Below are 16,202 nucleotides of genomic sequence, written 5' to 3'. Positions count from 1 at the left end.
GCCCAGAATTGCATTGGCTTTTTTAGCTGCTGCATCACACTGTTGACTCATGTCAAGTTTGTGGTCTACCAAGACTCCTAGATCCTTTTCACATGTCCAGGTATCACCCATTCTGTATTTGTGCCTCTCCTTTTCCCCCAAGTGTAGTACTTTACATTTCTCCCTGTTATAATTCATCTTGTTTGCTTGGCCCAGTTGTCTAATCTGTTAAGGTCATTTTGAAGTATGATCCTGTCCTCTGGGGTATTAGCCACCCCTCCCAATTTGGTGTTTTCTGCTAGTCTATTTTATTATTTATTGAGAATCATTTACATACCAACCTTTCATTGCAAAAATAACAAGGTGGTTTACAAAATAAAGCAGATACAATAAAATATGCAAACTGGAAAAACCAGAATTCTGTCGAATCAGTACTAAGGATCAGTGCCTAGTTATGTCTATGTGGGCATGTAAGTATTTACCAGCTGGTAGAACACTAACAGCAGATCAGTCCATCATATCTGCAAGGGACGTTTGTCTACAAGGTCCTCTTCTAGCTCACCATAAGATGACATGTTACAACTAGACTAGATCCCCCATTTTCTACACATTTAAATACATGGAAAAGCTGCCATCATACTGCATTTGGACATGATACTGGTTTCTCTTCCCAACTTCCTTTAAAAGGTAAAGGTAAAGGACCCCTGACAATTAAGTCCAGTCGCAGACAACTCTGGGGTTGTGGCACTCATCTCGCTTTACTGGCCAAGGGAGCCGGCGTTTGTCTGCAGACAGTTTTTCCAGGTCATGTGGTCAGCCAGACTAAGTCGCTTCTGGCACAACGGAACACCGAAACCAGAGCAGCGCACAGAAACACCATTTACCTTCCTGCCGGAGCGGTACTTATTAATCTACTTGCACTTTTTGGCTTCCCTTATTTTTGTTCACCTCCTTGAGCTACCAAATTAAAAAAAAAATAGATTCCCTATTCAGAGTAAGCTATGTAAATTGCTCAGTCTTCTTCACACTGATTGTTAGTTTATCAGCAAATGCTGTATCTACTCTGATATAATCTCATGTGAACCAGATGTAAAGTCAATGCACTTAAACTGATATGAGCAAAGGAATCAGCCTTAGAGAAAATAAATAATTTGAGATATTGATGAGTTTTGGAACAAGGCGTGCCTGTTTAGTGTAAACTACAGATTTGCATTTATGCCAAAAGAGCATACAGTGTTCAATGCAATTGATACAGTAGCCTTCAACAGTTATATTGTTTCCATACTACACTTAATAACACAACGACCAATAAGCCTTTTAACATTGTACTTTGCCTTACAAATCAAAAACCAGAAATGACTGGTCAGGATAATTGCAATGTTTTCATTTTACTGACTGCAGCATCAAGGTTGATTAAGTAATTCCCTATCACCAACTCCAATACAGTTTACTGAGAAATAATAACTCTCCAACCCATTGGTATTATTGGGGGTGAGTTTCATTCACTAAGTGATCTGTTGAGGTATTAAATATCCATCACACCATCTCATCCATTTATTTTATCAGCATCAACTGTCACAGCAGTAAAACTTTAACAGCCATGTTAGACTTTCTGCCCCATGTGGCTATCTGTAAAAAAAGTTTAACCAAGCATGGAAAATAGTAAACGCCGTTCCACAGTTTGATACATCAGTAATAATATACGTAGCATTTATTTCAACAATCCAAGAACCATTTATAAAGTCTATGGCACTGCAGGGAGAAGAAAAGGCTAAGCAAGAAACCCTACACAATCGCGAGTGGCGTCCCTAAGACAGTTGGATGGAGCCTTGTACGCCTCCTTCCAGCAACTCCTGAACCCAGCCAAAGGCATGCACGCCAACATTTTTGCCGCCGACCCCGCTGCCTTTCCTTCGCTGGTTCTCTATCCGCCTCCCCTGCCTCCTCCAAGGCCACTGCTACTTTTTCTGCCGCCTCCCGCAAGACCTGGCAGGCCGCTGCTTCTTCTGTCACCACCTCCTGCCACTGCAGCGAGGCCTGGCAGGCCATCACAGCAGCTGCACTTCCAGAAGCACACTTCTAGTGCCAGCTTCCAGAAGTACGTCATTGTCAACAAGGCCGAGAGTGGGGTCCTGTCGCCTGGGTAGCACAGGAGCTCCATACACACTGGCCAGGCTTGCTCCTCAGGGAGGTCACTTTAGCGCTGCTAACACAGCATTTGACTTCCCTCCCACAGCTGCCCTCCATTGTCTCTTGAGACAGTCAGATGCCAATCATTGCAGGAATAAAATATTCAGCCTTGTCTCTTCAACCGTCAATTCTGCAGAAATTGTTTAGGGAGGCCTATAGTCTTATCCAGGAACTAATATCAAGTGATTTTTTTAAAAAAATATTACTTACAACATTGATGGAATCTACACACATATCAAAAAACACTGAAAATGCTTTTTAATTTTTAGAAAAACACATTGAATTTGGCATAGCTCTCTTTCGCCATCTAGTGTCACATTTGTATACTGCACTTTACAACACATTTAAAATGTTTTATTTGCAGCTGTATAGCTGAGTCTGGGGACCCAGGGCGCGCTGTGGGTTAAATCACAGAGTCTAGGGCTTGCTAATCAGAAGGTTGGCGGTTCGAATCCCTGCAACGGGGTGAGCACCCGTTGCTCGGTCCCAGCTCCTGCCAACCTAGCAGTTCGAAAGCACATAAAAGTGCAAGTAGATAAATAGGGACCGCTCCGGCGGGAAGGTAAACGGCGTTTCCGTGCGCTGCTCTGGTTCGCCAGAAGCAGCTTTGTCATGCTGGCCACATGACCCGGAAGCTGTCTGCGGACAAACGCCGGCTCCCTCGGCCTATAGAGCGAGATGAGCGCCGCAACCCCAGAGTCGGACACGATTGGACCTGATGGTCAGGGGCACCTTTACCTTTACCTAGCTGAGTCTACTGTCACTCAAAAATAGTTTGGCTGTAGTCCTAAACATAATTACTAGGGAGTAAGTTCCATTAGTTCCATTTTTTTTTCTCCAAAGCCTGCAGGGAAGGGAAAGAAAAGACCTACATTCTGCCTCTCCCTCAAGTTTTCTGGGTCTTCCTGGGTTGCATCCTTCCCCTTCTAGTTTCATGCAGCATGCTGTGGACTTGGGAAAGTGGAGGAGTGTGCAAGGTGCTGTGGGGAGAGGGAGAACTGGAGCAGCATGACTGGCACACAGCTAAACTATCATAGGTTGATGTGGCCCACTAAGGGTGCATTGCCCCTATGAAAATACATGCCTAAAAATGGATATAAATACTGTACTGTTCTACATTTTAAACATTAGCCTTGGAGATAATCTGTCTTTGGAGGAAGCAAATGTGCTGAATCCTGATCAACTCTGATTTGTTCAGGGTCACAGTGGGCATCAGGGCTGTGGTCCTTGACAAAGCTGTTCTCCCATATGCAACTTATCAGGAATGTTTTAGTATAAAAGCACAAATGTTTTTCTGGCACAAAGCTGTGTTTACAGGGAATGGGAGAAGCCACAGGACTTAAGATGATACATCATTATACTTTAATTTTCATGGCTGCATTCAAATCTCCTGCTCCCCCCCCCCCAAAAAAAACCTGTACCAGGGTATTGTTGCTGTTGCAGCATTTATGTGAACACTTTCCGGGAGATTGCATTTTTAGGATATACTTCCTCCCAGTGCTTTTTTCTTTTTTAAAAAATGTTTAGGGGTACTCTCATTTTGACTCAAGAAAATAACCATTTTTATAGTTCAAATCCAAAAAAAGTAGCTAGTGAGTGATGCATTAACAAACTATGTTCAGATCACATCTTTAGGAATGCCGTCTAGTGTCAAGCCTAAACAAGTACATCCCTACCTCTGGTAGAGAGAGTATTTCATACAAGAGAAGCAGGAGCTAGAACTTCAGTCCCACACCAACCCCTTCAGTTACCTCTTGTCCTGAGAAGACATTAGGGTTGTAAGCAAAGAAAGGGGAAGGTCGTTGTTCCATGGTAGAAAGAACCTGCTGCATTTGTGGAAGTTTGCAGGTCAAAGCCTGGCATCTCCAGAGAAGGTGACCCTGCCTGAAACTTTGGAGAATCATTGCCAGCAGACAATGCAGACAATGTTGAATGAGATGCATCACAAAATTGTAGAGTTGGAAGGGACCACAAGGATTATCTAGTTCAACCACCTGCAATGCAGGAATCTTTTTGCTCAACGCGGGACTTGGAACCCATGACCCTGCTACAGTATACCAACTAATCTCCAACACAACATGACAGCTTCTTTTCCTAACTATCCAGATATCATCATAAGGAAATGGTGGTAGGAGTTGGGCTCAGCTTTTCAGCAGCATTTTTAACTTTAAAAGTTATTGCTGCAAACTTTTCCACACTCCTGTTTTGCCCTCCACTACATCTGCACAGTTAAATGCCTCAGCAGCTGGCCATGGCAGATCCTAGAGACAAAAATACTAATAATCCTAACTGGGAGACTTGAAGGATACCTGAACTGAACAGAACAGAAAACAATTGTGTAATTAGTTAAAGTATTTCCATCCCGTTCAACCAATGTTGTCAGAAGTAACACCTGACAGCTCTTCATGCATAATATAAGAGCACACATCTAAATAAGCACATTTATATTTTGCGGAACATTGTAAATTTCCCACAATAATCTGCAACAGTGACACAATTTAACATTAATCTTGTCAAATCTGGGACAGTGGCAAATGATGCGTGGGCATTAGGAGGGCAGGACAGATATATAAAAATATATGGTAAAGGAACCCATGAGCATTAGGTCCAGTCGTGACCGACTCTGGGGTTGCGCGCTCATCTCGCATTATTGGCCGAGGGAGCCGGCGTACAGCTTCCAGGTCATGTGGCCAGCATGACAAAGCTGCTTCTGGCAAACCAGAGCAGCACATGGAAATGCCATTTACCTTCCCGATGGACCTTCCTATTTATCTACTTGCATTTTGACGTGTTTTCCAACAGCTAGGTCGGCAGGAGCTGGGGCCGAGCAACGGGAGCTCACCCCGTCACAGGGATTCGAACCGCCGACCTTCTGATCAGCAAGCCCTAGGCTCAGTGGTTTAGCCCACAGCGCCACCTGGGTCCCCCTATCCTAACATTACATATATGCTATTGAGGTCTGAGCTGGTGGCGGCTGATCAAGAACCAAGATCTTAGGATCATAGCGGAAAGCTCAGTTAAGATGTTGATCCAGGTTGTGGCAGCAGTAAAATGGGTGAATTATAATGTAGTGACCATTAGGAAAAGGATTGAAAACAGAAACTGGAAATACCATAATGGCCTTATACAAGTTACAGGTAGGTAGCCGTGTTGGTCTGACGCAGTCAAAACAAAATAAAAAAATCCTTCCAGTAGCACCTTAGAGACCAACTAAGTTTGTCATAGGTATGAGCTTTCGTGTGCATGCACACTTCTTCAGATACACTGAAACAGAAGTCACCAGACCCTTATGTATAGTCAGAGGGTGGGGAGGGGTATTACTCAGAAGGGTGGCGGGAATGGGTGATTGGCTGATAGGAGTGGTAAACCTGTTGATGACTGTTAACGACTGCAATTGGTCTTGCAGGAATTGCAGTCGTTAACAGTCATCAACAGGTTTACCACTCCTATCAGCCAATCACCCATTCCCGCCACCCTTCTGAGTAACTACTACTGGAAGGGCCTTATACAAGACAATGGTGCAGCTGCACTTGGAATACTGTGTGTAATTCTGGTCACCACGTCTCTTAAAGGATATCATAATGCTGGGATTTCTTTTAGAAATGGTGGATCATCACCCTACTTTTGTAAAGGTTTGCATGAGAGCTCCTGAATCAATTACAGGTAAGTGAAGTGGGCAGCTTCCAACAGAAAAATGAAATAAAATAATGTATTAAACATTTAAAGCCTCCCTAAACAGGGCTGCCTTCAGGTGTCTTCTAAAAATCTGGTAATCTTTGATATCTGATGGGAGGGCGTTCCACAGGGCAGGCGCCACTACCGAGAAGGTCCTCTGCCTGGTTCCCTGTAACTTGGCTTCTCGCAATGAGGGAACCGCCAGAAGGCCCTCGGTACTGGACCTCAGTGTCCGGGCAGAATGATAGGGGTGGAGACGCTCCTTCAGGTATACTGGACCAAGGCCGTTTAGGGTTTCTGAGAGTTCCACTAAATTAATGCTTTGAATTACTGCTGCACTGATTGTAACTAGGGGTATTAACAATTAATTACATTTGTATACTACCCTATACCCACAGGTCTCTGGGCGGTTCACAAGATTTTTTGGTGTGAAATGAGGGGGCCACACTATTCCTGAACATCTACTACTTGATTTTATATATATATATTTGTGACTGTTCACTGGTATTCACAATGTGTCTTGTTTGTTGCTCCTGCACAATTCCCTCTCACAAACGTCCTCTTCTTATCCTGGGACTCCAGTCAAACTGGGGTCTTATGGTAAATGGGATATATAGTGATATACAGTATATAGTCAGTGCTTTTTTTTCTTTAAAAAATATATATTTAGGGGTATTCTCATTTTGACTCAAGAAAATCACAATTTTATAGTTCAAATCAGGAAAAATAAATACAGTAAATGGACAAAAGTACAAAGATTCACAAAATGTTTATGGTTATGCGTACCCCCAGAAAAAAACACAGTATACAATGCTATATAGCCAAGTAGATTTGGCTTTTTGAGAATGTCATGGAGGCAATTCAAAGTGAAGGCAGAAAGCACTACCTACCTGCGCTCTGAAGAAGTGCAAGGAAGGAAGCTGAGAAGCAAACACTTTCATATCTGAAAATGTTTTACAGTCCTGAAATTTGCTGAAGAGTGAGGTAGTTTTCAGGGAGAGGAAAACAGTTTCTACAATGTGCCTGTTTCAGTTAAGCATAACCTTAAATGTTGGAGTAGTATTTTTCAACCATATTTTAACAGTATTTGACAGGTTAACTGACTAAATAGTTTCAATTAGTGAAATGGTTGACTACTACTTCTCTCAAAATTAATTTAGTATCAATATTAACAGTTTTCTCAAGAACTGGTTTGTAAGATCTGACTCTTGTCTTCTCTTTTAAAAAATATTTCCTGTTGCTCATAAGTTCTGAAAAATATCCTCATTCACTGAAGTCTAAAGTTTTCTATTCCTTTGGGCCTTTTGGCCCCAAACTTCGTCATATTAAAACCATCAAGAGTTCAAGGTTAATGTTTGTCTTTGCTAATCCTCAAATGAGGCCCCAATTCTATGCACTTATCTAGCAGTAAGCCCCATTGAATTACTGTTTTGTTTGTGAAGGAGTATGAAAACTTTCAAGTTAAACAGTAACCTTAATTAGGCAGAACTGCAAGAAAATTTACAGAGAGAAAAAAATTGTTCCAGACTTATTTCCTCCCCCCCCTTCAAATATGGTGGTTGTAAGACAGGGGTCCTCAAACTTTTTAAACAGGGGGCCAGTTCACTGTCCCTCAGACACTGTTGTTGGTCGGACTATAGTTTGAAAAAAATATGAATGATCAGCGCTCAAACATATATATACTGCAACATTATTAAAAATCCACAATAATAAATAGGCTTTAGGTTTAAATGCCAGACTGTCACCCTGGTTCTGCCCCACTCCACCCTTTTAAAATTTACTAAGAATTTCACTCAAATAACTTCTCCCTAAATGAGCTTAGTAGGGAAGATGTGTGAAGTTAACACAGAGACTGGGAACCACAGAGCCCATTCCTTTTGGGTTGAATTTACTCCCAAAGGCACACAGCTAAGGACCCAATTCTAAAGCCCTGAGCATGCCCTTTTGCACTCGAGAGACAGGAGCCATTTTCTCATGAGTAACCCTATTCAAAGGAGAAGGAGCAGCTCAAGAGGCTGGGGAATTGTGGATTGCAACTTGGACCTGTTTGTAAACAAACTGCAAAACCCACCCTGGCTGGTCAGTTTCTTGAATGGAGAAAGAAAGAAAAAGACTTGGGTTTGACTGTGGGACCCTCACAGGACCCCATGGAAACCGAGAGGCATTTCCCACTGACTTCAAGCGTGACATGTGAAATCCTTGTGCACCAAAGGCAGCGGGGAGGCAGCGCGTGGCAGGGAAGAGGCGACAAAGGGATGGAGGGGGAGCAGAATGAGGGGGTTGGAGAATGAGGCTGAGGCTGAGGTAAACCTGGCATGGCGTTTCAGCCTTGGACTTTGCAGCGGGTTCTGAAATGGCCGGACAGGCCGGATCCAGCCCGCGGGACGTAGTTTGAGGACCCCTGTTGTAAGGTGCCTGCTTGAGGGAGGTGGGAATCAAAGAACTAGTCACAGAATGTGGTAAACTGAATGACTATATGAATAAAATCATAGACAATTTATTTTACAAATTCACATAGAAAAGTGAATATGAGCAAGAATAGTTTGTTACCTCTTAAGAATTCCTGACAGGGCTACTACTGCCTTTCTGACCTCTTACATCATGTCCTAAAAGTAAACCAATTAAACAATATCCCTGGGAGCATTTGCTATTTTCTGGAATACAAAGGACAGCAAAAAAAAACAGACCTTGGATTCTTAGGTAATGGCAGATATATGTAACCCTGCATCCACTGAACAACATATAGATGTATTAGAGCAGTATTTAGTCATCTTTTACCTCTGTCAAGTTAATGATATTAATACCATTTTAATACCAATTTTGTTTGTTATATTAATATATGATCATTCTGTCTAATGAAGTGTTCCAAATTAAATTGCTTGCACAAGTCAATGGCAGCTTGTCATATAAAAGACTTTGACATGTGAGATAATCCAGTGCAGCAATATAAATCAAAATCTGAGATGTAGGAGGGTTGTTGTTTTTTTAAGTGATCTGCCATGGAACAACCCCACAGAAGAAAATAACAGTGGTTACCCAGACCTCATTGCTGGTTGCGAAGGGGCCCCCAGATCCGTTCAAGCTTCAGGGTCCCAAAAACATAGGTCCACCACTGCCTGAGGATCTCTCCCAGCAGCTTCATATTAAAAAGCTTGTGGGAGAGGGCAGAATCCTGAGGCTCCCTACAAGTGATTGCTCAGGGGTCTGAACACTCATCCCCCAACACCATTTTCTGGACATGGCCCAGGAGGAAGAAGCCGCATAGCAGTGCCCCCAGCTCCAAACTCCTGTAGACGGTCCAGAAGGATGTCATGGTCAATGGTATCAAAAGCTGCTGAGAGATCTAGCAGAACCAGGAAACAGTTTTCACCTCTGTCCCTAGCCCACCAGAGATCATCGACCAGCTTGACCAAGGCGGTTTCAGTCCTATGATGGGGTCTGAATCCCGACTGGAAGGGGTCCAAATGGTCTGCATCCTCCAGATATGCCTGGAGTTGTTCAGCGACCACCCACTCAATCACTTACATTTCCCAGATAATAAAGTTACATTAGAAAGAAGATTTAATTGTGAAGTCTACTTCTTTCTTATAGAAAGGTGATAATTAAATTTTGCTAATACCTAGAGCAGGCATCCCCAAACTCCAGCCCTTCAGATGTTTTGGACTACAATTCCCATCTTCCCTGACCACTGGTCCTGCTGGCTAGGGATCATGGGAGTTGTAGCCCAAAACATCTGGAGGGCTGCAATTGGGGGTGCCTGACCTAGAGATTACTGGTAATCTTTATGTTGTTGTTGTTTAGTCATTTATTCCTGTCCGACTCTTCGTGACCCCAAGGACCAGAGCACGTCAGGCACTCTTGTCTTCCACTGCCTCCCACAGTTTGGTCAGACTCATGTTGGTAGCTTCGAGAACACTGTCCAACCATCTCGTCCTCTGTCATCCCCTTCTCCTTGTGCCCTCAATCTTTCCTAGCATCAGGGTCTTTTCCAGGGAGTCTTCTCTTCTCGTGATGTGGCTAAAGTATTGGAGCCTCAGCTTCAGGATCTGTCCTTCCAGTGACCACTCAGGGCTGATTTCCTTAAGAATGGATAGGTTTGATCTTCTTGCAGTCCATGGGACTCTCAAAAGTCTCCTCCAGCACCATAATTCAAAAGCATCAATTCTTCGGCGATCAGCCTTCTTGATGGTCCAGCTCTCACTTCCATACATCACTACTGGGAAAACCATAGCTTTAACTATACGGACCTTTGTAGGCAAGGTGATGTCTCTGCTTTTTAAGATGCTGTCTAGGTTTGTCATTGCTTTTCTCCCAAGAAGCAGGCATCGTGACTGCTGTCACCATCTGCAGTGAAGGTCAGGATGTTTGTTTCTACCTGCGAGGGTCACATATAGTTCATTGCTGGGTATATCTTATATTAAAGCAATGCTAGCTGGACCAATGCCATGATCTGTACTAATAACCCATGTAAAAATCCACACTAGCACATCATTATAATACTGTAATGGTTGGGAATAGGTTTTGCATGCAGGAGAGCCAATGTTCATCTCCACTTGAAAAATTCACAAGTAACATAGCTAGGAAAGAAACACTCTCTGCCAGAGACCTCAGAGAGCTTCTACCAATCAGAGGAGGCAGCCCTGTAGTAGATGGGGAAATGGTTTGACGAAGCAGAACGTAGCTTAAGAGACTGCCTTCTCCCTATCCACTGCCCAGGAATGGAAGATTTGAGACCAGGCAATAATTGGCCACATTGGCTGGTATTTTATTTTTTTAAGTGGTTTAATAACTGCCTCTTTAAGGGGCTCATGGAAGACTCCCTCAGAGGGAAACATTCACCACCCCACAGAGCCCACTGCCCAGCCTGCCTGGCTCGCTTTTATGAGTCATGATTGGTAAGGATCAAGGAGACAGGTGGTTGGTTTCACTCATCCAAGCAGCCTGTCCACAACCTCGGAAATAACAGGTTGAAATTTATCTCACACAACCTGACTAGACAGAGCTCTGGCACTCTCCCATAGCAGAGACTATCTCTTTCTGAATCTGAGCAATCTGTTCTCCTTGCAGACTTGTCCAATATTTATTGTCCCCAGGTTGAAGCTTAACTAGTATTTTATTAATACTACAAGCGTGTGGCATTATTACATACAAGCAATCTCATGACACCAATTCACTGTATTGCTTGAGTAACCTAACAATAGTGCTATGTGTACATGCAATGTATAATTCACGCCTCTATAAGACATATTGAGCCATGGAACATGAATAATCTGGGATTTAAAAGAAATTTAATCAAAGGGGTATTCTGTTTAGATGACAGAATACCCCTTTGATTAGATTTTTTTCTATCATGGTGTAACTTTTAAACCTGTAGATGATAGATTGATTCTATCTATCTATCTGCTATGATTCAACTATAGAAACAGAAGTAAGAATAACCAATACCAAAATACAGGAAGAGTTTAGAATTGTTGATGTTATGACACAAAATGCTGCTTCTAGTCAAGATCAGCATAGAATGACACTTCAGTATTTGCATTACCGTGCTCATTGATCTAACAGGTTTTTTTATCTGACTGAGCACCAACAGGTAGACTGTAGATCAGTCTCTTTTGACTGTATTTTAGTGTATACAACTTCAGTAGCTGACATCAACTTTTATTGTGCAAAGATTTTTACACTGCCTGTGCAGTAACACTCCATTTTCATAGAAGATGAGAGAAAGCTCTTCAAATTAAGGGCTATAATAAACTACTTTTTGAAACTTTCACTGTAATCATACAGTATGTGTGAACTAATTTTAGGACACAACAAAAATGAACAAGTGTTACTGTCCTTTGATCCGAGCTAGTTGGCAGGGGAGAGGTTGATAGTATGATAGCTCAAATGTATTTTATGGGTTATTACAGCATAAAATAAAGATGTGTACAGTATAGGTTGAAACTGGTGCCTTAGACTTCTGCATTTGTGTAATAAATATGTTAACCAGAAGGAAACACTCTGCTGTACTGGGGTCATAAAGAATAAGTGCAAAACTCTATTGTGTGTTATTTTAACCATGCCATGGATTATGCTCTGGGATGCCTGCTTCACACCTTAGCTGGCTAAGTGCCATGAAATGTGTGATGTGTTATCACAGAGACTTTGTCAGTAATGAGAATCTATTTTTCCCTCTTGTCTAGAATGACAGTTTAGCAGCAGGGTATTTTCTAAGTGTTACTGCATCCAGCAGGTGTTTCCTTACTGAGTGACTGCATTTGTCTGGGTCCAAGTATTTTCTCGTTGCCTTTTTCTTTCTTGGCAGGGGAATGTAGCTAGTTCCAGGTGTTTGTTAACCAAACATCTGTGGATTCTGCAAATTCCAGGTGTTTCCTATACGAGTAAATTTAAATCAAGTCAGATAAGTGCAAGCCCACTTTAATCCATTTGAATTCAAACATTAGACATCTCCCAAACATCTGCATTAAAGAACCTGCCAACCACATATATGGAATGAAAAGTCAGTAGAAATACCACTGAAGCTTAAGTACTTTTCTAAAGCACTTTGAAAGTTACATACAGTGTTCCTCAAAACATTTCTTGCAGACCTGAACATTTCTTCTACAAAGCTGAACACCTACGCCTCCTCTTGCATAATGGTTTCAGCACTCTCTGGATTTTAGCATTACAGCTGAATTTTCAGCCACTCTCTAGATGCTCCTGACAGTCAATTAGTTGAGCCCTGTCATGTCAATTGGCATTCACTGTTCCCATTTTTTCTAATGGTCATGGGGTCACCAACCTTTTTGGGCTCATGGACACATATGCAAAAAGAGAAACTTGCTGCAAGCAGCAGAAACACAACCAAGCACACATCACAACGTATTACAATATATTGGATACAACATAATTTTAATTTCAAGCCTAATTTCAAGTGGAGGCTGTGAGGACCAGGGGAAGCTTTTTGTAGGGACATGTGCAACCATGGGTGCCCAGCTGCCAACTCCTTCAGTGGGCCTTCAGATAGCTTCCACTGTTTTCAGTCTGTATTCTGTTTTGTGTGTCATTCATTTCCCTGTCCCCTCAACAAAGCAGCAAAGCCTCTGTAACTTTCCCCATCATTCAGCTTAAAAAATAAATCAACATGAGGTGGGTGGGATTAAGTCTTTACCCACTGTCAGAAATTTGTTTAATTAATTAAGAGGGGTGGCTTGAGGTTCTCTAGCACAATTGAAGTTTCAGCATCAGATTCAGAAGCCTGTGTCCTAATTGCAGAAGAGTGGAGTTAATGGAGTAGGGTCCGCTAACTCCATCTCCGTTCAAAGGTATTCCTAATTATACTTCCCAAATGTGGAGGGGGGCGGGCGGATCCTTAGTAGTGAAAAGTTCCAGGGCTGGTGCCTAATGGTACAAATGTGATCCTGTCTCCCGCCACCCCCGCCCGCCGCCTTCTCTGTTATGCTGGCTGAAGCCGAGGCGAAATCTTGGCCCATCTATGAGGAGGGACACACACCATCTGCTTGTTAAAATGTTGATTTCCATTCGCTGTGCTCAAAGTCCACTGCACAAAGAGCAAGGGAGAGCTCAGGACACGGGGAAGGGCCAGGCTGTAAACTGCAAGAGCTCTGACTACTAGCTGCTGAGGGTGCGGGGGGGATCTGCCCCCCCAGCAGAAGAATGAAAACCCGGAGAGAAGCAGAACAAGCATCCGGGCAGATGCATCGAATTCCTGCTTCCTGACTCAGGCGCGGGAACCCCACCAGCTCCAGCCCTTCGGGGCGCGGGGAGGATTCCAGGGGAACCGAGAAATCCACCTGGTCGGCAGCGCAGCGCGCGGCTCCTTCTCCCCTCGCTGCGCCCTTGGTTTTCGTCCCAGCTTTCGGCGCAATTGTCGCCTTTTTACGATCGACGAAGGGACACAAACAAAACCGGCGCCTCCTTTTCTCATCAGCACCCCACTCCCCCACTCCCCGCCAGCTTTAAAGCCGGAAGCCATTCCTTCCGATTAACGCCCAGCCCTATTAGCATGTCTTTAGCAAGCAGCCTGGAGGCAAAGCTTCACGGCAAAGGTGTGCGAGAGAAACTGCGCGTGAGGGGCCGGGGGCCGGGTTCAAACGGAGGCAGAGCCGGGCGAAGCTCCGACCCACGATCTGCGTGTTCCGTGCGGAGGATTAGTTCTGCAACGGCTTAAATAATAGCCGAAGACCAAGAGGGACCAAATCCACGGGCTTGTCTTCCGGGCAGGGCGCGAACCTCGGCGGCAGCGCTCTCCTTAATTCACAGGGAGACAGTCGTTGCCCGAAGCAGCGACCCCATAGCTGCCAAGTTATCCCTTTTTTTAAGGGATTTTCCCTTATGCAGAATAGGCTTCCTCGCGAGAAAAGGGAAAACTTGGCAGCTATGAGCGACCCCCCCGCCGCCTCTTTTACCTCTTCAACACCGGAAGTTTGGGAACGGCTTTTCAGCGGCTTCGCTCTTTCCCCGTTTTCAGAAGCCTGCGAGAAGTGCCCCATTGCAGCCCCGAGGCGAAGGAAGATGCCCACCCCCCGCACCCTCGGAGGGAGCTTTCGCCCCGCCGCCCTCCCGAGCCTCCTCGCATTCCTCCCTCCCTCCGCTTCCCCACCAGCCCGCGTCTCCCCTTTCCAAATCTGCCTGCCCTTCTTCCCCTCCGAAGACGCCCGTCGCGACCCGAAACACTTCCCTCAGAGACCGCGAGTTGCTCCTCGAGAACTCTGGGGCACGCGCGCGGGCCGCCGGGCGCGCGCACGAGGAGGAAGAGAAGAAGGAGGGGAGACCTGGCCAGACCTCTACCTGCCCTTTGCGCCGCCCGGTGGCGCGCGCTCGCCCGCTTCAAGAACCTTTTGTGGCCGCCCGCCGCACGAGATGACCGCGGGGGGGGGCCTTCCTGCCCTTTCCCCGTCGGCAGATGTGCGCCTGCCTGGCCGCCGCCGCCGCCTCCCCCTCCCCCTCCCCGCCCGGCGGGACGCGAAACCGTGGGGCGAGCGCGCGGGGGGGGGGGCCTTTGGCCGGAGGGTTACCTGTCCTATATTGATGTAGCCGTACTTGCTAGCTATCCTGTTGGCTTCTTGGTTCCCGCCGGTTATCCGCACCGCCCAGTGGTTGGTGTACAAGCGAGTCCTGCAGGCGGGGAGCAAGAAGCCCAGCCAGAGGGTCAGCAGGCACAGAAAGTCCCCTCCGCTCCGGACTCCGCAGCAGCGCCAGCCGCTCTTCCAGCCCATCTTGTCGGCGTCTTTCCGCGAAGCCACAACAACACGGACGCGCGAAAAGACCTCCCCGACGTCGCGTTCTTGCTCCGAAAGAAACTTCTCTCCGCTCCTTCCTCGGCTTTTCTCGCGCTTCCCCGCTCACCTCCAGGCACCTTCGCCCGCAGCGGGAACCGAAAGTGACCTCGGGAAGGAAGCCAGCCAGAACTTGGAATCAGTGCATGGGAGCTCCGGAGGGGGCTTCCGTGGCCCAGGCGCCAGAGCAGAAAGCTCCTCCACGTTTCCCAATTCTCTACTTCGAGGCGTTGAAAGTTTGTTTGTTTTTCAAGAAAAACCCGACCCTCCCACCCCACTTTCTGCAGCTCCCGTCTTTTTCCTTGCGCCACGAGAGTCTCGAGGGAGAAGGGAGGGGGTTGTCTCTTTCTCGTGCTTCCTCGGGGGCTTTCCTCGCCAGCACTCGGTGCCGTCTCGCTTTTCTTCCCCGTCTCCTCACTTGTGCAGAGTCGAAACAGCAGCAGCAGCAGGCAGTGTGTGAGTCTTGGCAGCCGAGCGCCCCAGTTCAGTCAGGCTCGGTCGCCTCCCTCTCACCACCCCCCTCCTCCTCCTCCTCTCCTCGCCGCCCTCCCGGTTCTGGAAGGGGGAACGCGGAGAGTGAGTGGAAATGGCAGCAGTAGCCTTCTCCGCATATAAGAGGTTCTCAATTCCCCTCCCGTCCGATGCCCGCCGTCTCTCAGTCTCCCCCTCTCTCTCTCTGAGCGCACGCCTGGTCCTAGCGCTTCCCGATTCTGACTCGACTGGGAAGACTTGAGCCAATCGTGGAGAGAGGGGAGTCGCTTTTTTAAAAAAAGAATACAGCCCGTGGTGCGTATTTTTGACGGACAGAAAGAAACGTACAAGAAATACAGTTTACTAGTACTGTATTTTAAAATGCGGGCAACTGCTCTGTCTGGGCCACGAGAGAGCGAGAGCGAGAATCCACGCAGCAGCAGAACTCTATTAAGACCCACTAGTCCAAAGCAGGGAGCATGTGCTTGAGTTTCACAGTAGTCTTCTTGGAGCGTGGTTTAAAAAACAACAGGTGGTGGGGGGGGGGAGAGATGTACTGTAGTTAAAACAAAAGCAACATGTTACTAGACAGGGTGAATAGCTGAGTCT

General features: G+C 45.7%; 1 protein-coding gene across 4 annotated transcripts in view; it reads right to left on the bottom strand.

The window, feature by feature from the left end:
- Nucleotides 1-15,958, bottom strand: part of PCSK5 (proprotein convertase subtilisin/kexin type 5) — a 226,986-nt gene extending 211,028 nt beyond the window's left edge. For 2 of the 4 annotated variants that reach the window (XM_060280059.2, XM_035099988.3), the window contains exon 1: nucleotides 14,862-15,786. In XM_060280059.2, coding sequence (XP_060136042.2) covers nucleotides 14,862-15,062 — 201 coding nt within the window. In that variant the 5' untranslated portion in view covers nucleotides 15,063-15,786. Of the gene's footprint in view, nucleotides 1-12,088; nucleotides 12,192-14,861 lie in introns of those variants that run through there. The other 2 variants (XM_035099987.3, XM_088652943.1) reach the window with 2 other exon arrangements.
- Nucleotides 15,959-16,202: the final 244 nt, after the last annotated feature.

The sequence above is a fragment of the Zootoca vivipara genome, chromosome 10 (assembly GCF_965207765.1).
Source record: "Zootoca vivipara chromosome 10, rZooViv2.hap1.1, whole genome shotgun sequence".
Taxonomy (NCBI): Eukaryota; Metazoa; Chordata; class Lepidosauria; order Squamata; family Lacertidae; genus Zootoca; species Zootoca vivipara.
The sequence above is the reverse complement of the archived record's forward strand: the minus strand, read 5'-3'. Positions and strand labels throughout refer to the sequence as shown.